The 19712-nt window shown below is 34.4% G+C and overlaps 2 protein-coding genes across 5 annotated transcripts in view; one reads left to right on the top strand and one right to left on the bottom strand.

The window, feature by feature from the left end:
- Positions 1–19712, bottom strand: part of LOC132563327 (uncharacterized) — a 64813-nt gene that overhangs the window by 28508 nt on the left and 16593 nt on the right. For 2 of the 4 annotated variants that reach the window (XR_009554794.1, XR_009554793.1), the window contains exon 3: positions 18635–18775. The gene's annotated coding sequence lies outside the window, so the exon portion shown is untranslated. Of the gene's footprint in view, positions 1–15743; positions 18776–19712 lie in introns of those variants that run through there. The other 2 variants (XM_060228087.1, XM_060228086.1) reach the window with 2 other exon arrangements.
- Positions 1218–15485, top strand: LOC132563326 (medium-chain acyl-CoA ligase ACSF2, mitochondrial-like). The gene is made up of 11 exons (XM_060228085.1): positions 1218–1265; positions 1635–1804; positions 2619–2710; positions 2803–2873; positions 3146–3250; positions 3548–3696; positions 4158–4305; positions 6163–6215; positions 10821–10878; positions 11082–11153; positions 15408–15485. Exons 1-11 carry the CDS (start codon positions 1218–1220, stop codon positions 15483–15485), a joined length of 1044 nt encoding a protein of 347 aa, XP_060084068.1.

Below are 19712 nucleotides of genomic sequence, written 5' to 3' on the forward strand. Positions count from 1 at the left end.
ACGTATGGCACATAAGTAAGTGTTGCAAACCAATACATCGTAAGTAAATATGCAATCGATTGATAACATAAGTACATTATAAATCTTGTAAAACTGCGTTACATTACAGTACATCAATGTAATATGTGAGATTTACACAGTTATTTGCGGTAAATGTACGTTCTACTTTCCTGGTGAATTTGTTTGAATAATATTCTACCTGCCAATAGCTGATCTAAATTGTTATCAACTTCTCCCAGCCATTATTGTCTGATTCCTTTTGTGTGTCTCACGTAAAGTACTAGTGAGTATTCATCAACATATACCTTTCATATCTGAATGTTTAATAGTCTCCGTGTAAATCTTTCCTCGGATCATATTTCGGTCGAATTCGTCGATTTTGACTTGGAATACAAGATTCCATGGTCGTTTATAAGAATCAATATAAAGAAACTTTAATTAATTTGAGAAGCTACAATAAGCATGCTGTTGATATACAATAGAAGTAAGAGGTTGTAGTTCATTCTTTTAACAGCGAGTCATCAGCAGTATGTGTAATGTGAATGTGTGTTCAGTAATAGATCGTCAGTTAGTGACCCGATCATCGGCGTTCATATCACCATCGCTGTTATGAGGATATAAAACAGCATTAAAAACTAATAGAAAAAAAAATTGAATGTATAGTATAAACCACATACATTTGTGTTATTAATACGCTTCATGCTTGTAGATGTACTTGTTAGCTCCTTTCTTGTATACATTCTTAAGAAATAACAGTGTCTTTGTACGATAGCTACACACGGTATGATGATTTCCTTGACTCCGGGGCGGATTTAGCTGACGACGCTCTCTCCTCATTGAGATCGCACATCAGTTCTGAAGAATCGGCCATTATATTAACAACATCTGTACGTATATAGAATAATCTTATCCGCTGAACTAATTATCTAGCTTTGTAAGGAAAGCCTCAATGTAGCGTGTTCTCATTGAAACAACACAGATAAAAATCATGATGAATCATTTTACAAATACAGACATTAATTCACTAATTAATTTTTTGTTAGGGGATATTTGATCTTCGGTTATTGATGAATAAATGCAGGCATATGTCTGCCTGAAGAATATGGGGGAAAATAGCGGTCAATCTAATATTCGAGTCGTTTATATCAAATAGGTATATGTTACTGTTACAGGGCACGACAGGTGATGTGAAGTTTGTTTGTCGCTCACAATTCTACATGGTGAATTTTATAAGATTTTACAACAGGCGCAACCCTAAAACTGTGGTAAGGTTTCATACATTATCAATTAGTGTGTGAAATGTAGCTCTACACTGAGAATACATTTACAAGTTTCTAAAGTACGAGTAAATGTTTGAAAATATTCTCTTACGTTTCACTGATACAATGTTTCCTTACTCTTGATCAGCTGTAGATATTTGGATACATCTTCATAAAAAAGTGGTATTGACATGATTCTTGTTCATTTTTAATTATTTGATTTGGTGACAAACATATAATAAGTTGGAAAGAAATTAAGATATTTTGACAAATAATTTGCTTCATTTTGTGAAGATGGGTACACAGTTGCATGTTTGCGTAAAGGCAGCCACGCGCCTGGATTTACTTTATATGACTTGGTAATGCTTGTTACAGCCTGAGATAGCCGGTGTTCGAAACCCCGTCACAGACGACGGAATGTGTGTAATTAAGTGCACAGAGGCGGTGTTTAAATGGCGGACGATGTACGCAGTCTTTGTCCCTTCAGATGTCGATTTCTACATGAACGATATCAGCTGTTTAATGAAATGCATAGAAGAAGAAAAGTAAGTTTATATAACGTTTACGTGTGGTATCTAACTGGATAAGTTACATTTACCCCATATCACGATTTTTACACAGGTCAAGGTCGACGGGAAAGGAGGTAATTAACATGTTTTGGGATCTTCATCACGATTTCATTCACAAATTTTGCCATTAATTTGTCGATTTTGTGAGGATTATTCATATCTCGAAAACATGTCTAAAAAAGTCTATCTGGAAATTTCTTTGGCTTTATTGTATGTATATTAGTATTTAGTTGGTTCAGTTGGACTGACTGTTGATTGAAAGTCTGGATTGTGATAATGTTGACATGTTCATATGTTCTTTGTTGTTTTTGTACACAATTGTTGCCTTCATAAATATATCATTTTGTATCACTTCAGATTAACGTGGTACAGCGGATACCCGTACGAAATTATTAAGATATTATCTTAAATCACTTCAGATTACGTGGTACAGCGGATACCCGTACGACATTATTAAGATATTATCTTATATCACTTCAGATTAACGTGGTACAGCGGATACCCGTACGACATTATTAAGATATTATCTTATATCACTTCAGATTAACGTGGTACAGCGGATACCCGTACGAAATCATTAAAATATTATCTTATATCACTTCAGATTAACGTGGTACAGCGGATACCCGTAAGACATTATTAAGATATTATCTTATATCACTTCAGATTAACGTGGTACAGCGGATACCCGTACGAAATTATTAAGATGTTATCTTAAATCACTTCAGATTAACATGGTACAGCGGATACCCGTACGAAATCATTAAAATATTATCTTATATCACTTCAGATTAACGTGGTACAGCGGATACCCGTACGAAATTATTAAAATGTTAGATTCTCCAGATCTGCATCGATACGACATAAGCTCACTCCGTGCTGGTAAGTTTTCGATTTTATTTTCTTTGTTACATGTGAAATATATAGAATCCATTTTGATTGTTACTTTTATGATACTATGTTACCTTCTAAAGTTGTAGTAACGGGCCAGAGCGTCAGTACCAACAATCTCAACAGGATCTGCGATCAGTTCCCTGACACTATGGTAATCACTTGTCTTTAACGTACTATGTTACGGTTTTTTATTCTTCACATTATTCATGCAAATAAATCCGAGTTTCTGAAATTTCCGTGGATTGTAGAAAATTTTATCTATTTATTTTTGGACCAAGTCTTTGCCCCCGAATAAAGCCTTAAATTATGTATATATTTTGTTTTACAATATTGCCGATAAAATCAATTTTGGAGGTAAAAGCGACATTCACAATACTTTCTAAAATTAACATATTAACATATTCATCTTGACCCCATATTTAGATTGCTTATGGTTCAACGGAAGTCCAGGGTACTATGACATCAAACTTGTACTCTACATTAGACCAAAGACGGAATTCAGTTGGATATCCCCTACCACATATGGAGGTACGCGATCGTGTTATAAGTGATCCGTAATGTTGGCATTGTTTTGCGCCAGTGTTAGTAATAATTTCTCTTAATTAATGTATACAAAGCTGCAACTGCGTTATGCTTAAATTGTCCATCTGTCGGTAGATTTAGTTTACGTTACACAAAACTGTCATATGGAAATAGCTGATAGATACGGTGTGAAGTCAAGGGAGGTAAATACTGCAAGAAATTTCCAGTTGGCAATATCGGCGTTGTGTGTTCATGCTTTCGCAACATTACAAACAATTTTATGGGTTTTTTTTATCAAATCAGTTGAAGATTGTTGGTAAATACGGCGAAACGTTGCCTGTTAACCAGACCGGTGAAGTCTGTGTTCGTGGATGGGCATCCTTCTTGTGTTACTTCAACGACCCAAAGACAACAGCAGCAGTCAAAGGTCACAGCAACTGGATACATATGGGGTGAGTCATCACGGATACGTATTGCCAGGTTTTATCGGATACATATGGGGTGAGTCATCACGGATACGTATTGCCGGGTTTTATCGGATACATATGGGGTGAGTCATCACGGATACGTATTGCCGGGTTTTATTGGATACATATGGGGTGAGTCATCACGGATACGTATTCCTGGGTTTTTCTGGATACATGAAGAATGAGCAACACGTACACCCTGTTATAAAAGAATCCTCAAAATTTCAAACAATCATTTTTTCATTCTCTTTATATTTAAAATCTTTTAGATGCAGTGGCATGATAAATGTAATATGGGTTGTTGGGAAATATGTTTTGCCTAAATCAAGAAATGTGCCTAAATGTAACAGTCGGAGCTGTTTAGTGATGTGTTAAATATGTAATATTACGTAATTAAAACTCGGGAGCGTACGTCTTTTAGGCCCCTTCTCATTCGTGCATTCCAGTGATGTTGGAGTGATGGATAAAACTGGACATGTACAGCTATTAGGACGGATGGCTGAATGTGTGACGTTTAAACACATGGGCGAAAAGGTGTTCCCTCAACTTATTCTGGACACAGCAAGGTCTCATCCAAAGGTCGAAACAGCAGTTGTAAGTAATTCTGTCTTAGAAGGTAAAATATTTAAATGGTTGATGCCCGTTAGTACCCTGATGGTTGTCGTTAACATTTGTCTTAGAAGGTAAAAGATTTAAATGTTTGATGCCCGTTAGTACCCTTGTGGTTGTCCTTAACATTTGTCTTAGAAGGTAAAATATTTAAATGTTTGATGCCCGTTAGTACCTTTGTGGTTGTCGTTAACATTTGTCTTAGAAGGTAAAAGATTTAAATGTTTGATGCCCGTTAGTACCCTGATGGTTGTCGTTAACATTTGTCTTAGAAGGTAAAAGATTTAAATGTTTGATGCTCGTTAGTACCCTTGTGGTTGTCGTTAACATTTGTCTTAGAAAGTAAAATATCTAAATGTTTGATGCCCGTTAGTACCCTGATGGTTGTCGATAACATTTGTCTTAGAAAGTAAAATATCTAAATGTTTGATGCCCGTTAGTACCCTTGTGGTTGTCGTTAACATTTGTCTTAGAAGGTAAAAGATTTAAATGTTTGATGCCCGTTAGTACCCTGATGGTTGTCGTTAACATTTGTCTTAGAAGGTAAAATATTTAAATGTTTGATGCCCGTTAGTACCCTTGTGGTTGTCGTTAACATTTGTCTTAGAAGGTAAAATATCTAAATGTTTGATGCCCGTTAGTACCCTTGTGGTTGTCGTTAACATTTGTCTTAGAAGGTAAAAGATTTAAATGTTTGATGAACGTTAGTACCTTTGTGGTTGTCGTTAACATTTGTCTTAGAAGGTAAAAATCTAAATGTTTGATGAACGTTAGTACCCTTGTGGTTGTCGTTAACATTTGTCTTAGAAGGTAAAAGATTTAAATGTTTGATGAACTTAGAACCGAAAACATTTGTCTTTCAAAGGTACCTGATGTTGTTGTCTTAGAAAGTAAAATATCTAAATGTTTGACCCTTGTGGTTGTCGTTAACATTTGTAACTTAGAAGGTAAAAGATTTAAATGTTTGATGCCCGTTAGTACCTTTGTGGTTGTCGTTAACATTTGTCTTAGAAGGTAAAAGATTTAAATGTTTGATGCCCGTTAGTACCCTGATGGTTGTCGTTAACATTTGTCTTAGAAGGTAAAAGACTTAAATGTTTGATACTCGTTAGTACCCTTGTGGTTGTCGTTAACATTTGTCTTAGAAGGTAAAATATCTAAATGTTTGATGCTCGTTAGTACCCATGTGGTTGTCGTTAACATTTGTCTTAGAAGGTAAAAGATTTAAATGTTTGATGCTCGTTAGTACCCTTGTGGTTGTCGTTAACATTTGTCTTAGAAGGTAAAAGATTTAAATGTTTGATGCTCGTTAGTACCCTTGTGGTTGTCGTTAACATTTGTCTTAGAAGGTAAAATATCTAAATGTTTGATGCCCGTTAGTACCCTGATGGTTGTCGTTAACATTTGTCTTAGAAGGTAAAATATCTAAATGTTTGATGCTCGTTAGTACCCTTGTGGTTGTCGTTAACATTTGTTTGATGCCCGTTAGTACCCTTGTGGTTGTCGTTAAAATCTTTGTCTTAGAAGGTAGAAAATTTAAATGTTTGATGAACGTTAGTACCCTTGTGGTTGTCTTTTTTGTTTATTTCGTATTTGTTTTGAAACGTGATCTAATTTATTTTAACTGACCAAGATCGCGTGTGTTGTCGCTAAAGCAGAAGACGTTTACTCTTCAGGAATTCTTGATTTTATTTTTCTTGTTTTTCTCCTCAATAGAATTTCGTATTTTACTTCTTGATATATAGTCAATATCCGAGGCGGACAAAAATGACCGATTACCGTTTGTATTGAAATGTATAAAGATACATTATACGGGTATTGAATCGTTCTCGTTTTATACAGGTGATCGGTATTCCAGATGATAGACTGGGCGATGATGTCTGTCTCTTTGTGGAGTGAGTTTTATATCTAAATCTCTGCCACAACCCAGAGTCAAATGTTTAAAAATAGTCCTTACTGAAAGATTTGTTTTTAATAGAGGGAAAACTTCACGACTTATTTAATCGTCTTCGTTAACTTTCACCATAACGACTATATGATATTACTTGTCAAGTCGACTTTCATAATCATAATTTGTTTTTCGTTGCCTCGTCTCATCATTTCCCTATTGTTGCCTTGTCTCATCATTTCCCTATGTTGATATACTGTCCCTATTATTACCTTGTCTCATCATTTCCCTATGTTGATATACTGTCCCTATTGTTGCCTTGTCTCATCATTTCCCTATGTTGATATACTGTCCCTATTGTTGCCTTGTCTCATCATTTCCCTATGTTGATGTACTGTCCCTATTGTTGCCTCGTCTCATCATTTCCCTATGTTGATATACAGTCCCTATTGTTGCCTTGTCTCATTATTTCTCTATGTTGTTGTACTGTCCCTATTGTTACCTTGTCTCATCATTTCCCTATGTCGATGTACAGTCCCTATTGTTGCCTTGTCTCATCATTTCTCTACGTCGATGTACTGTCCCTATTGTTGCCTTGTCTCATCATTTCCCTATGTTGATGTACTGTCCCTATTGTTGCCTTGTCTCATCATTTCCCTATGTTGATGTACTGTCCTTATTGTTGCCTTGTCTCATCATTTCCCTATTGTTGCCATGTCTCATCATTTCCCTATGTTGATATACTGTCCCTATTGTTGCCTTGTCTCATCATTTCCCTATGTTGATGTACAGTCCCTATTGTTGCCTTGTCTCATCATTTCCCTATGTTGATGTACTGTCCTTATTGTTGCCTTGTCTCATCATTTCCCTATTGTTGCCTTGTCTCATCATTTCCCTATGTTGATGTACAGTCCCTATTGTTGCCTTGTCTCATCATTTCCCTATTGTTACCTTGTCTCATCATTTCTCTATGTTGTTGTACTGTCCCTATTGTTACCTTGTCTCATCATTTCCCTATGTCGATGTACAGTCCCTATTGTTGCCTTGTCTCATCATTTCTCTACGTCGATGTACTGTCCCTATTGTTGCCTTGTCTCATCATTTCCCTATGTTGATGTACTGTCCCTATTGTTGCCTTGTCTCATCATTTCCCTATGTTGATGTACTGTCCTTATTGTTGCCTTGTCTCATCATTTCCCTATTGTTGCCATGTCTCATCATTTCCCTATGTTGATATACTGTCCCTATTGTTGCCTTGTCTCATCATTTCCCTATGTTGATGTACAGTCCCTATTGTTGCCTTGTCTCATCATTTCCCTATGTTGATGTACTGTCCTTATTGTTGCCTTGTCTCATCATTTCCCTATTGTTGCCTTGTCTCATCATTTCCCTATGTTGATGTACTGTCCCTATTGTTGCCTTGTCTCATCATTTCCCTATGTTGATGTACTGTCCTTATTGTTGCCTTGTCTCATCATTTCCCTATTGTTGCCATGTCTCATCATTTCCCTATGTTGATATACTGTCCCTATTGTTGCCTTGTCTCATCATTTCCCTATGTTGATGTACAGTCCCTATTGTTGCCTTGTCTCATCATTTCCCTATGTTGATGTACTGTCCTTATTGTTGCCTTGTCTCATCATTTCCCTATTGTTGCCTTGTCTCATCATTTCCCTATGTTGATGTACAGTCCCTATTGTTGCCTTGTCTCATCATTTCCCTATTGTTACCTTGTCTCATCATTTCTCTATGTTGTTGTACTGTCCCTATTGTTACCTTGTCTCATCATTTCCCTATGTCGATGTACAGTCCCTATTGTTGCCTTGTCTCATCATTTCTCTACGTCGATGTACTGTCCCTATTGTTGCCTTGTCTCATCATTTCCCTATGTTGATGTACTGTCCCTATTGTTGCCTTGTCTCATCATTTCCCTATGTTGATGTACTGTCCTTATTGTTGCCTTGTCTCATCATTTCCCTATTGTTGCCATGTCTCATCATTTCCCTATTGATATTGCCATTGTTGCCTTGTCTCATCATTTCCCTATGTTGATGTACAGTCCCTATTGTTGCCTTGTCTCATCATTTCCCTATGTTGATGTACTGTCCCTATTGTTGCCTTGTCTCATCATTTCCCTATGTTGATGTACTGTCCTTATTGTTGCCTTGTCTCATCATTTCCCTATTGTTGCCTTGTCTCATCATTTCCCTATGTTGATGTACTGTCCCTATTGTTGCCTTGTCTCATCATTTCCCTATGTTGATGTACTGTCCTTATTGTTGCCTTGTCTCATCATTTCCCTATTGTTGCCATGTCTCATCATTTCCCTATGTTGATATACTGTCCCTATTGTTGCCTTGTCTCATCATTTCCCTATGTTGATGTACAGTCCCTATTGTTGCCTTGTCTCATCATTTCCCTATGTTGATGTACTGTCCTTATTGTTGCCTTGTCTCATCATTTCCCTATTGTTGCCTTGTCTCATCATTTCCCTATGTTGATGTACAGTCCCTATTGTTGCCTTGTCTCATCATTTCCCTATTGTTACCTTGTCTCATCATTTCTCTATGTTGTTGTACTGTCCCTATTGTTTCCTTGTCTCATCATTTCCCTATGTAGATGTACAGTCCCTATTGTTGCCTTGTCTATTGTTGATGTACTGTCCCTATTGTTGCCTTGTCTCATCATTTCCCTATGTTGATGTACTGTCCCTATTGTTGCCTTGTCTCATCATTTCCCTATGTTGATGTACTGTCCTTATTGTTGCCTTGTCTCATCATTTCCCTATTGTTGCCATGTCTCATCATTTCCCTATGTTGATATACTGTCCCTATTGTTGCCTTGTCTCATCATTTCCCTATGTTGATGTACAGTCCCTATTGTTGCCTTGTCTCATCATTTCCCTATGTTGATGTACTGTCCTTATTGTTGCCTTGTCTCATCATTTCCCTATTGTTGCCTTGTCTCATCATTTCCCTATGTTGATGTACAGTCCCTATTGTTGCCTTGTCTCATCATTTCCCTATTGTTACCTTGTCTCATCATTTCCCTATGTCGATGTACAGTCCCTATTGTTGCCTTGTCTCATCATTTCACTAAGTAGATGTACTGTCCCTATTGTTGCCTTGTCTCATCATTTCCCTATGTTGATGTACTGTCCCTATTGTTGCCTTGTCTCATCATTTCCCTATGTTGATATACTGTCCCTATTGTTGCATTGTCTCATCATTTCCCTATTGTTGCCTTGTCTCATCATTTCCCTATGTTGATGTACTGTCCTTATTGTTGCCTTGTCTCATCATTTCCCTATGTTGATGTACTGTCCTTATTGTTGCCTTGTCTCATCATTTCCCTATGTTAATGTACTGTCCTCATTGTTGCCTTGTCTCATCATTTCCTATGTTGATGTACTGTCCCTATTGTTACCTTGTCTCATCATTTCCCTATGTTGATGTACTGTCCTTATTGTTGCCTTGTCTCATCATTTCCCTATTGTTGCCATGTCTCATCATTTCCCTATGTTGATATACTGTCCCTATTGTTGCCTTGTCTCATCATTTCCCTATTGTTGCCTTGTCTCATCATTCCCCTATTGTTGCCTTGTCTCATCATTTCCCTATTGTTGCCTTGTCTCATCATTCCCCTATTGTTGCCTTGTCTCATCATTGCCCTATGTTACCTTGTCTCATCATTTCTCTATGTCGATGTACAGTCCCTATTGTTACCTTGTCTCATCATTTCTCTATGTCGATGTACAGTCCCTATTGTTGCCTTGTCTCATCATTTCTCTGCGTCGATGTACTGTCCCTATTGTTGCCTTGTCTCATCATTTCCCTATGTTGATGTACTGTCCCTATTGTTGCCTTGTCTCATCATTTCCCTATGTTGATATACTGTCCCTATTGTTGCATTGTCTCATCATTTCCCTATTGTTACCTTGTCTCATCATTTCCCTATTGTTGCCTTGTCTCATCATTTCCCTATGTTGATTTACTGTCCCTATTGTTGCCTTGCCTCATCATTTCCCTATGTTGACGTAGTGTCCCATAATTCCTCTGTTTCGTTGTCGTTGTATCCTACCTCCATGCCATGCTCTTCCGACTTCCCCGTAAAATCCATTATTGTCTCATTAAATTCCTTAATGTTGTTTTAAGCCTATTTCTAACATAGGTTTAACCTTAATTGTCCTTTGGGTATCATTTCGTTGCTTATCGAGACTTTTATCGGAAATATCATTTGGTTTCTGAAATCCTTGAAGGCAGAACTCTTACAAAACACTCCACTGAGAAAAAGGAATCAGATGTTTTCAATGAGTAAAGGCCTCAACAAAATAGGTATCGTCATACTCCGAAATCGGATGAAATAACTGCATGTTGTCTTCTACATAGATAAACTGTTATCTCCTTATCTAATCATGGTGGAAATGTATAAAGTTGATTTCGTCTTCTAAACCTTTTGTTGTGTAGTACACAAGTGGTTAGATGAAGTAGGTTTTACTTTCTTAATTATAATGTGTTACGAGAGGTTTAGTAATATACATGTACGAACTGTTGATAAATTCCCATTTCTTTTCCTAGAACAAATTGTAACTAGTATACAATCTTTCCAACAGGAAAAAGCACTCAACAATTCTCACAGAAGAGGAGTTAGAATGCTACTTCCAATCCAAGGTAGAAAACTCTATAAATGTAAACGTTATCTTGTAATATCCAGGTATTTGGCTACAATCCGATTTCCTGTATAGACATATTGATTTAATTAAACGCTAGCTTCATTATACTTTATACCTTTCTGTTGATAGAAAAATCCATGAAATATATGCAGCTAAGTTAATTGTTTATATTTGCCTTTTTCTTGCCATTTTCATCATCAGCTGATGTTTCTACAATGTCCTCTATACTATACTGTGTTAGAGAAACTACCAAGGGTCGGTGCAAGAGGTAAGGTAAGTGAGATTTTCCTTCTAATCCTATGATCTCCTCACTACTGTACTCTATTAGAGAAACTACCAAGGACTGGTGCTGGTGTCAGGGTAACTAGCTTCTTGTCCTATCAATGTTTTACAATGTTATAGTTGAAGTGGTACCGACCAAGGTATGAAAACATATGGTTTCTTTTTGTGTGCAGAGCCAACGGTTTCTTGGCTCAAATATCTCGGTAACAATTTCCCGTGTATAGATAACATCTAGGTTTACAATCTTAAAGAAGTATATAGTTTTAAGGAGCTTGATCGACACATATAAACTTTGTAACGTGTGTATTTGTAAATATTTAGACCCTGCTAGAGTTATCTCCCTTGTCATGTGTTCTAACTGAAATAGCCGAAGGAAATATTGATTGAAAGTTAATTCTGTCTTCTATATCAGGCTCTACCGAAATATTTCAAATGATGAAACAAAAGTATATATTCAGTAAAAGAATGTTGCAAAAAAATCTATACGCTATATATATATATGATTACAGAAATTATCAAAAGCTGCGCTGTCTACTTTCAAGTTATTTGTTTCTTAAATATATTATATGTTTGTAAAAATTGACATAAATGTATAATACAGTACACATTTAATCTCATCTGAAACAATGAACTTTGTGACAACGAATTTTCAGAAATATTTTTTCTGAAAATTTCTTCGAATTCGTGTCCATGGAGATATGGTTAAAACATTTATCATCTTGGTGTAACATTTACTTTGGAAGTCATCGCTTATGTTCTAAATCCTGTATACGTAACAAACATTCTGTATGATACATTATGATACTGTTCTGTATGATACATTATGATATTGTTATGTGTATGATACATTATGATACTGTTATGTGTATGATACATTATGATACTGTTATGTATGATACAGTATGATAATGTTCTGTATGATACATTATGATACTGTTATGTGTATGATACATTATGATACTGTTATGTATGATACATTATGATACTGTTCTGTATGATACATTATGATAATGTTATGTGTATGATACATTATGATACTGTTTGTGTATGATACATTATGATAATGTTCTGTATGATACATTATGATACTGTTATGTGTATGATACATTATGATACTGTTCTGTTCTGTATGTATGATACATTATGATACTGTTCTGTATGATACATTATGATACTGTTCTGTATGATACATTATGATACTGTGTATGATACATTATGATACTGTTTGTATGTATGATACTGTTCTGTATGATACATTATGATACTGTTATGTATGATACATTATGATACTGTTCTGTATGATACATTATGATACTGTTCTGTATGATACATTATGATACTGTTCTGTATGATACATTATGATAATGTTATGTGTATGATACATTATGATACTGTTCTGTATGATACATTATGATACTGTTATGTATGATACATTATGATACTGTTCTGTATGATACATTATGATACTGTTCTGTATGTATGATACATTATGATACTGTTATGTATGATACAGTATGATACTGTTATGTATGATACATTATGATACTGTTCTGTATGGTATTCTGTATGATACATTATGATACTGTTATGTGTATGATATTCTGTATGATACATTATGAAACTGTTCTGTATGATACATTATGATACTGTTATGTGTATGATACATTATGATACTGTTATGTATGATACAGTATGATAATGTTCTGTATGATACATTATGATACTGTTCTGTATGATACATTATGATAATGTTCTGTATGATATTCTGTATGATACATTATGATACTGTTCTTTATGATATTCTGTATGATACATTATGATACTGTTATGTGTATGATACATTATGAAACTGTTATGTATGATACATTATGATACTGTTCTGTATGATACATTATGATACTGTTATGTGTATGATACATTATGATACTGTTATGTGTATGATACATTATGATACTGTTCTGTATGATACAGTATGATACTGTTATGTATGATACATTATGATACTGTTATGTGTATGATACATTATGATACTGTTCTGTATGATACAGTATGATACTGTTCTGTATGATACATTATGATACTGTTCTGTATGATACATTATGATACTGTTATGTGTATGATACATTATGATACTGTTATGTGTATGATACATTATGATACTGTTATGTGTATGATACATTATGATACTGTTCTGTATGATACATTATGATACTGTTCTGTATGATACATTATGATACTGTTATGTGTATGATACATTATGAAACTGTTATGTATGATACATTATGATACTGTTCTGTATGATACATTATGATACTGTTCTGTATGATACATTATGATACTGTTATGTGTATGATACATTATGATATTGTTATGTGTATGATACATTATGATACTGTTCTGTATGATACAGTATGATACATTATGATACAGTTCTGTATGATACATTATGATACTGTTCTGTATGATACATTATGATACTGTTATGTGTATGATACATTATGAAACTGTTATGAATGATACATTATGATACTGTTCTGTATGATACATTATGATACATTATGATACTGTTATGTGTATGATACATTATGATACTGTTATGAGTATGATACATTATGATACTGTTCTGTATGATATTCTGTATGATACATTATGTTACTGTTCTGTATGATACAGTATGATACTGTTCTGTATGATACATTATGATACTGTTCTGTATGATATTCTGTATGATACATTATGATACCGTTCTGTATGATACATTATGATAATGTTCTGTATGATACATTATGATACTGTTATGTGTATGACACATTATGATACTGTTATGTGTATGATATTCTGTATGATATATTATGATACTGTTCTGTATGATACAGTATGATACTGTTCTGTATGATACATTATGATAATGTTCTGTATGATATTCTGTATGATACAGTATGATACTGTTATGTGTATGATACATTATGATACTGTTCTGTATGGTATTCTGTATGATACATTATGATACTGTTCTGTATGATATTCTGTATGATACAGTTCTGTGTGATATTCTGTATGATGCATTATGATATTTTTCTGTATGATACATTATGATAATGTTCTGTATGATATTCTGTATGATACAGTATGATACTGTTCTGTATGATATTTTGTATAATACAGTATCATACTGTTATGTGTATGATACATTATGATATTGTTCTGTGTGATATTCTGTATGATACAGTATGATAATGTTCTGTATGATATTCTGTATGATACAGTATGATACTGTTCTGTATGATACATTATGATAATGTTCTGTATGATACATTATGATACTGTTCTGTATGATACATTATGATACTGTTATGTGTATGATATTCTGTATGATACATTATGATACTGTTCTGTATGATACATTATGATACTGTTCAGCATGATACAGTATGATAATGTTCTGTATGATACAGTATGATACTGTTCTGTATGATACATTATGATACTGTTCTGTATGATACATTATGATACTGTTCTGTATGATACATTATGATACTGTTATGTGTATGATATTCTGTATGATACATTATGATACTGTTCTGTATGATACATTATGATACTGTTCTGTATGATACATTATGATACTGTTATGTGTATGATACATTATGATACTGTATGTATGACATTATGATAAACTGTTCTGTATGATACATTATGATACTGTTATGTGTATGATGTATGATACATTATGATACTGTTCTGTATGATACAGTATGATAATGTTCTGTATGATATTGTGTATGATACTGTTCTGTATAATATTATGTATGATACATTATGATACTGTTATGTGTATGACACATTATGATACTGTTATGTGTATGATACATTATGATACTGTTATGTGTATGACACATTATGATACTGTTCTGTATGATACAGTATGATAATGTTCTGTATGATACATTATGATACTGTTATGTGTATGATACATTATGATACTGTTATGTGTATGATATTCTGTATGATACTGTTCTGTATGATATTCTGTATGATACAGTATGATACTGTTCTGTATGATACAGTATGATAATGTTCTGTATGATACAGTATGATACTGTTCTGTATGATACATTATGATAATGTTCTGTATGATATTCTGTATGATATTCTGTATGAGGATGTTTTCCTGCTTTATATTCCCTAGTCCATTGTTATATAATATGTTGTAGTTATTTGATTAACATTTTACATTTTTGGTAGGTACATCTTGCGAAACTAAAGGAAATGGCTACAAAGCGGATCGCAACAGACAACAAGGAAGAACAATGGAACAGATGAACTCATCTAACTGGGATTTCTAACTATATGTCTTCCCTACACTAAGATTCCATGTATCGTCAAGGATGGAATGGTTTTGACATAAGTTGAGCCTTCTAGATTAGTTACATTGTTTAATGTAACTTCTTATCCTAAACGCTCAATTAATTTTTCCTGTAAGTCGGACTGGAAATTTACAGCGGTAGAATTAATTTGTGACCGAAAGTGTTTCCATGGTATTCGTCCATTGACAAGGAATGACGATAAACAATTACGACATATAACTGTTGTAAAATATTGTATATTGAAAATGAATTTATAATAAGACAATTTTCATGTCTGTTACAAACTATACTTGGCAGCATCGTGAATGGTAGAAGTTACTAGTCATTTAAAACTTGATGACTTTTTACCATGTACTATTGCGATAAACATAACTTACTATTCTATGTTTTGCAAACAAGTTAAGAATGTAAGCCTTTATGAAGTAAAAAATCAGTATCAAGCTTTTTGCTGATGCTCGTTTTTAGAAAGGTTTTATTTTAGGAAGTAGGTAAAAAGCAAAAAATGTAAATCGTGATCATCATGTTGCCGCGCTACTTGTCCGATACAGCCGCCAGAATATATGGAACATGGAGTATTTCATTTTTACATAGTACTTTGAATTGTTTATAGTTACTGAAGGCTGTATACTCTGTCTATAGCAAACGCTCTGTACATATAATATATATTGTCTATTGAAATAATGTCCTGACTATATCAATGGTCTTTTGTTCTGTGTGTCTCCATTGTTCCTTTACATTGAGCTCAAGGTCTGTGTTTAGACGAATGTTTATGATTCGTGTAACACAGTTAGTTATTACATTTAGCCAGTGACGGATCGCGCCATGAACAGCCACAGCTAGGTTGCCGCCATATTTTCATTCGCGTAATAGATTTTCAAAGGCTAAAATATTTCTCAACGTTTTCAGCAAATCCTGTCTGTTAATGGTATGAATAAGTAACATTTTTGTGTGAACAGAAAAATGAATTTACATCAAAACATTTTCGTATGCATATGTTTTCATTAATTTGAAATAGGTCGGACTATATTTTGTTGCGTACTGCGAAGTGATAATGAGCGAATAATGTCTGCGCCAGCTTCGTCCTTTTACATCAGTCCTAGATATGCCAGTGACTTGGCTATTTTGCTTGTGAAAATGTGATAGATATCATATTTAATAGTGTCTTTAATGACAACAAATATTATTCACTCGAGTGTCTAATAGTTTTGTATCTTACACTCCTGCTACGTATTCGTGAAAGATACTAAAATACCAACATGTAAACATAATTATAATCAAAATTCAAATTCCATAAACCTAGGGCAAAACATAATATAAGATTTACACGGAGACTCCTCTCAAAGTACTAGGATAATAAGACCATGTGTTCCGGAAGGGTAAACGTCTTTTGCTACATCGACGACGCTCGCCATTTAAATCATAGTCAAGTAGATAACGTCGAGTTGAATAAGAACAAAGTATACAAAAATGGAATCAAGACTAATGAGCATCAAACAAGTCCAGCTTCACATCACACAAAGAAATACATTTTGTATCAATGAGCTCACTATGACGACCTTAAAAACTTCCCAATAATTTTCATCAATCTGCACTGAAACACTGTTTAACGAGTTTATCCGTCAATTGACGACTTCTTGCACGAAAAATAATGGGAAAGGCCATTGAATATCGAATCATCTGCGAAATGTAAACACCATAGGTTGGGGAGGCAGGGTTGCTGCTATCCAGAAATGGAGCGTTTTTATTAGAAAAATAGAAATCATCATGTTTGTCATACAGATTGGTGGAAAGTTGTCCATTTTGGTGTCGTTGTAGGAAAAGATTTAATATATGTGACTGATGCAGAGGAGTTGTGTCTTTGACTTCCAAACCTGGTGGGTATATACCCACTTATGTAGATTCACTAAACCTGTTAACATGGTGCGAAATAATTGTCTTGTTTGATCAAGTAATGTTTCACACACATATATACTTACAGATGATGAGACACATGTTAATAAATAATATTATGAAGAGTTGTTGTCTTACTTATTCATCATGTAAATTTTGAAATACGCACTATAAACAATAATATACCCAGTGAAGTCATTACCTTTAAGAGCGAGAAAAGAGCAGATGATATGACCAAGTCATTATCTTTCTGTGTGCCAGTTACACATCAGCGTTTAAAAGAGATCGACATCCTCCATTATTGTAACTCTAGAGTGTGGAACAATAGCTGAGGCACCAGCTAGTATAACTGGTTTACAATAGTAGATCGGGTTACAATACGTCTTCCTATATTTTCTGACTTTTAAATTTTAAAACCTTTTGCTGAGAAGATACTAGTTTTGGCGCAATCAAATTTTAGAGTTAGAGTTTAGAGTTAATCATCAAGAATTTTGGTCTTCTGAGCAATTGAGTTTGGCGCTTAGAGGCAGTTGTGGTGTTTACTTTTTTGGCAGAAGTCGGTGCACAAATTTTAGATTTTGACGATCTAAAGCCTTTTTCAACAATCACATTTTAATTTTTTATTGAAATTGCCACTCTATTAAACGCATAATTTTTAGTGATATGATGAAATAAATATCAAATATTCAATGCTAAATAGTAAACAGTATATACGACATCTATTCAATTTATACCAATTAGTAATCGTGGTATATACATATACACCACACAGTAAATTCACAATCATCAGAAACATAAGGGCATTTTTAAGCCTTTCAGAATTGGTGTACTTTATTATAATATCAAACCATGCCTAGTTATATATATATATATTACCTTGTTTTATTGCGTTTTAGTTCAGATTATCATTCTGTTGACATTTTGGCGTTAAAAAGGTTTTGGTAATTGATAGGTGTTATATATCATTACTATAACTTGAAAGAGGATTTCTTTATCGGAACAACAAAGATGATATAAAGACATTATCCGCTCTTCAAATGAATTTTCAGTATTCATATGCCCAACGGCATGCTATTCCCTATTAGTCTAAAGAAAGTAAGTACATCAGTAATGAACTTATACATGCTAGGCAGTGACATCAAATCATAAAAATTTCAGAAATTTCAGAGCTTGCTTTCAAACCCGCAGGAAAAGGTAAATTAAAGAGATGTTAACCTGGATTTCCAATTCCCGTCATTGATACCAATGTTTTCCGTAATGTCTATGCCGGTATTCGATTTCCCTCTTCTCATACCAGTGCAGTAAGGTCAGTGTAGCCCACAGCTTTCACACATTTACTGCAGCAGCCCAGGTAGTCTGAAATATCATATGAAAAAATTGTGTCAAATTGTTACGGCGACATGGTACAATATACTTATATACTGATACGGTCATTTCATCCCACTGGTATTTGTTTTAAACTCACAGACCCCTGAATATGGCCTTAGTCTTGGCCATGGAAACATGAGTAAACGAATACATTTTCCGATAACATAATTATGTCATTTTGTCTTTTTATTGTTATTTCATATTTTTGATCGACCTTTAAAGAGGAAATTTTTAATTATATAACATTTTCTGGTTGTGTCCTGTGGATAAGGCCTACCAGTTATTCACCTTTTGTTTTCCTACCCATCTTTCTGATGTCTCATTATGCTAAACCTAGCTTTTGACCCAAGAGTGTACGAGTTTTGTTGCCTGACCGAGGTAAACCAAATCATATGAAATCGGTATTTGATGTTTTCAGTCCAACGTTTGGATTTCGTTGAGTGATAAAAACTGTTTGGCCTCGTTATCAGTATGACATGAACGTAGCCCTCAATTGACTCCAATCAAGCAAGCTTTTGGTATCAATAGAATCCTCCGTATTGTAAGTATGTTTATTCAACACACATGTACTTGATCTATTCGACCTGTATTCTATCAATATCGTTTCATATTAAACACATTTCAGAGGTGAAGTCATGACTACAAACGACACATACACCACGCAGTTAATTCGCAATTGACAGGACACAAACACCACGTAGTAAATTCACAATCATAAGACACATTCACCACGCAGTAAATTCACAATTGACAGGACATATACACCACGCAGTAAATTCACATTTGACAGGACACATACACCACGCAGTAAATTCACATTTGACAGGACATATACACGACGCAGTAAATTCACAATCAATAGGACACATTCACCACGCAGTAAATTCACAATTGACAGGACATATATTCACAATCAACAGGACAC

The sequence above is a fragment of the Ylistrum balloti genome, unplaced genomic scaffold, assembly GCF_031769215.1.
Source record: "Ylistrum balloti isolate Yb309-2 unplaced genomic scaffold, AGI_CSIRO_Ybal_v1 Utg371680, whole genome shotgun sequence".
NCBI classification, from domain to species: Eukaryota; Metazoa; Mollusca; class Bivalvia; order Pectinida; family Pectinidae; genus Ylistrum; species Ylistrum balloti.

Coding starts and splice junctions, on each gene's coding strand:
- LOC132563326 (XM_060228085.1), top strand. CDS start 1,218: ATGGTGAATTTTATAAGATTTTACAACAGGCGCAACCCTAAAACTGTG. Junction 3,251..3,547: donor ATCCCCTACCACATATGGAG/GTACGCGATCGT, acceptor TTATCAAATCAG/TTGAAGATTGTTGGTAAATA. Junction 4,306..6,162: donor CAAAGGTCGAAACAGCAGTT/GTAAGTAATTCT, acceptor CGTTTTATACAG/GTGATCGGTATTCCAGATGA.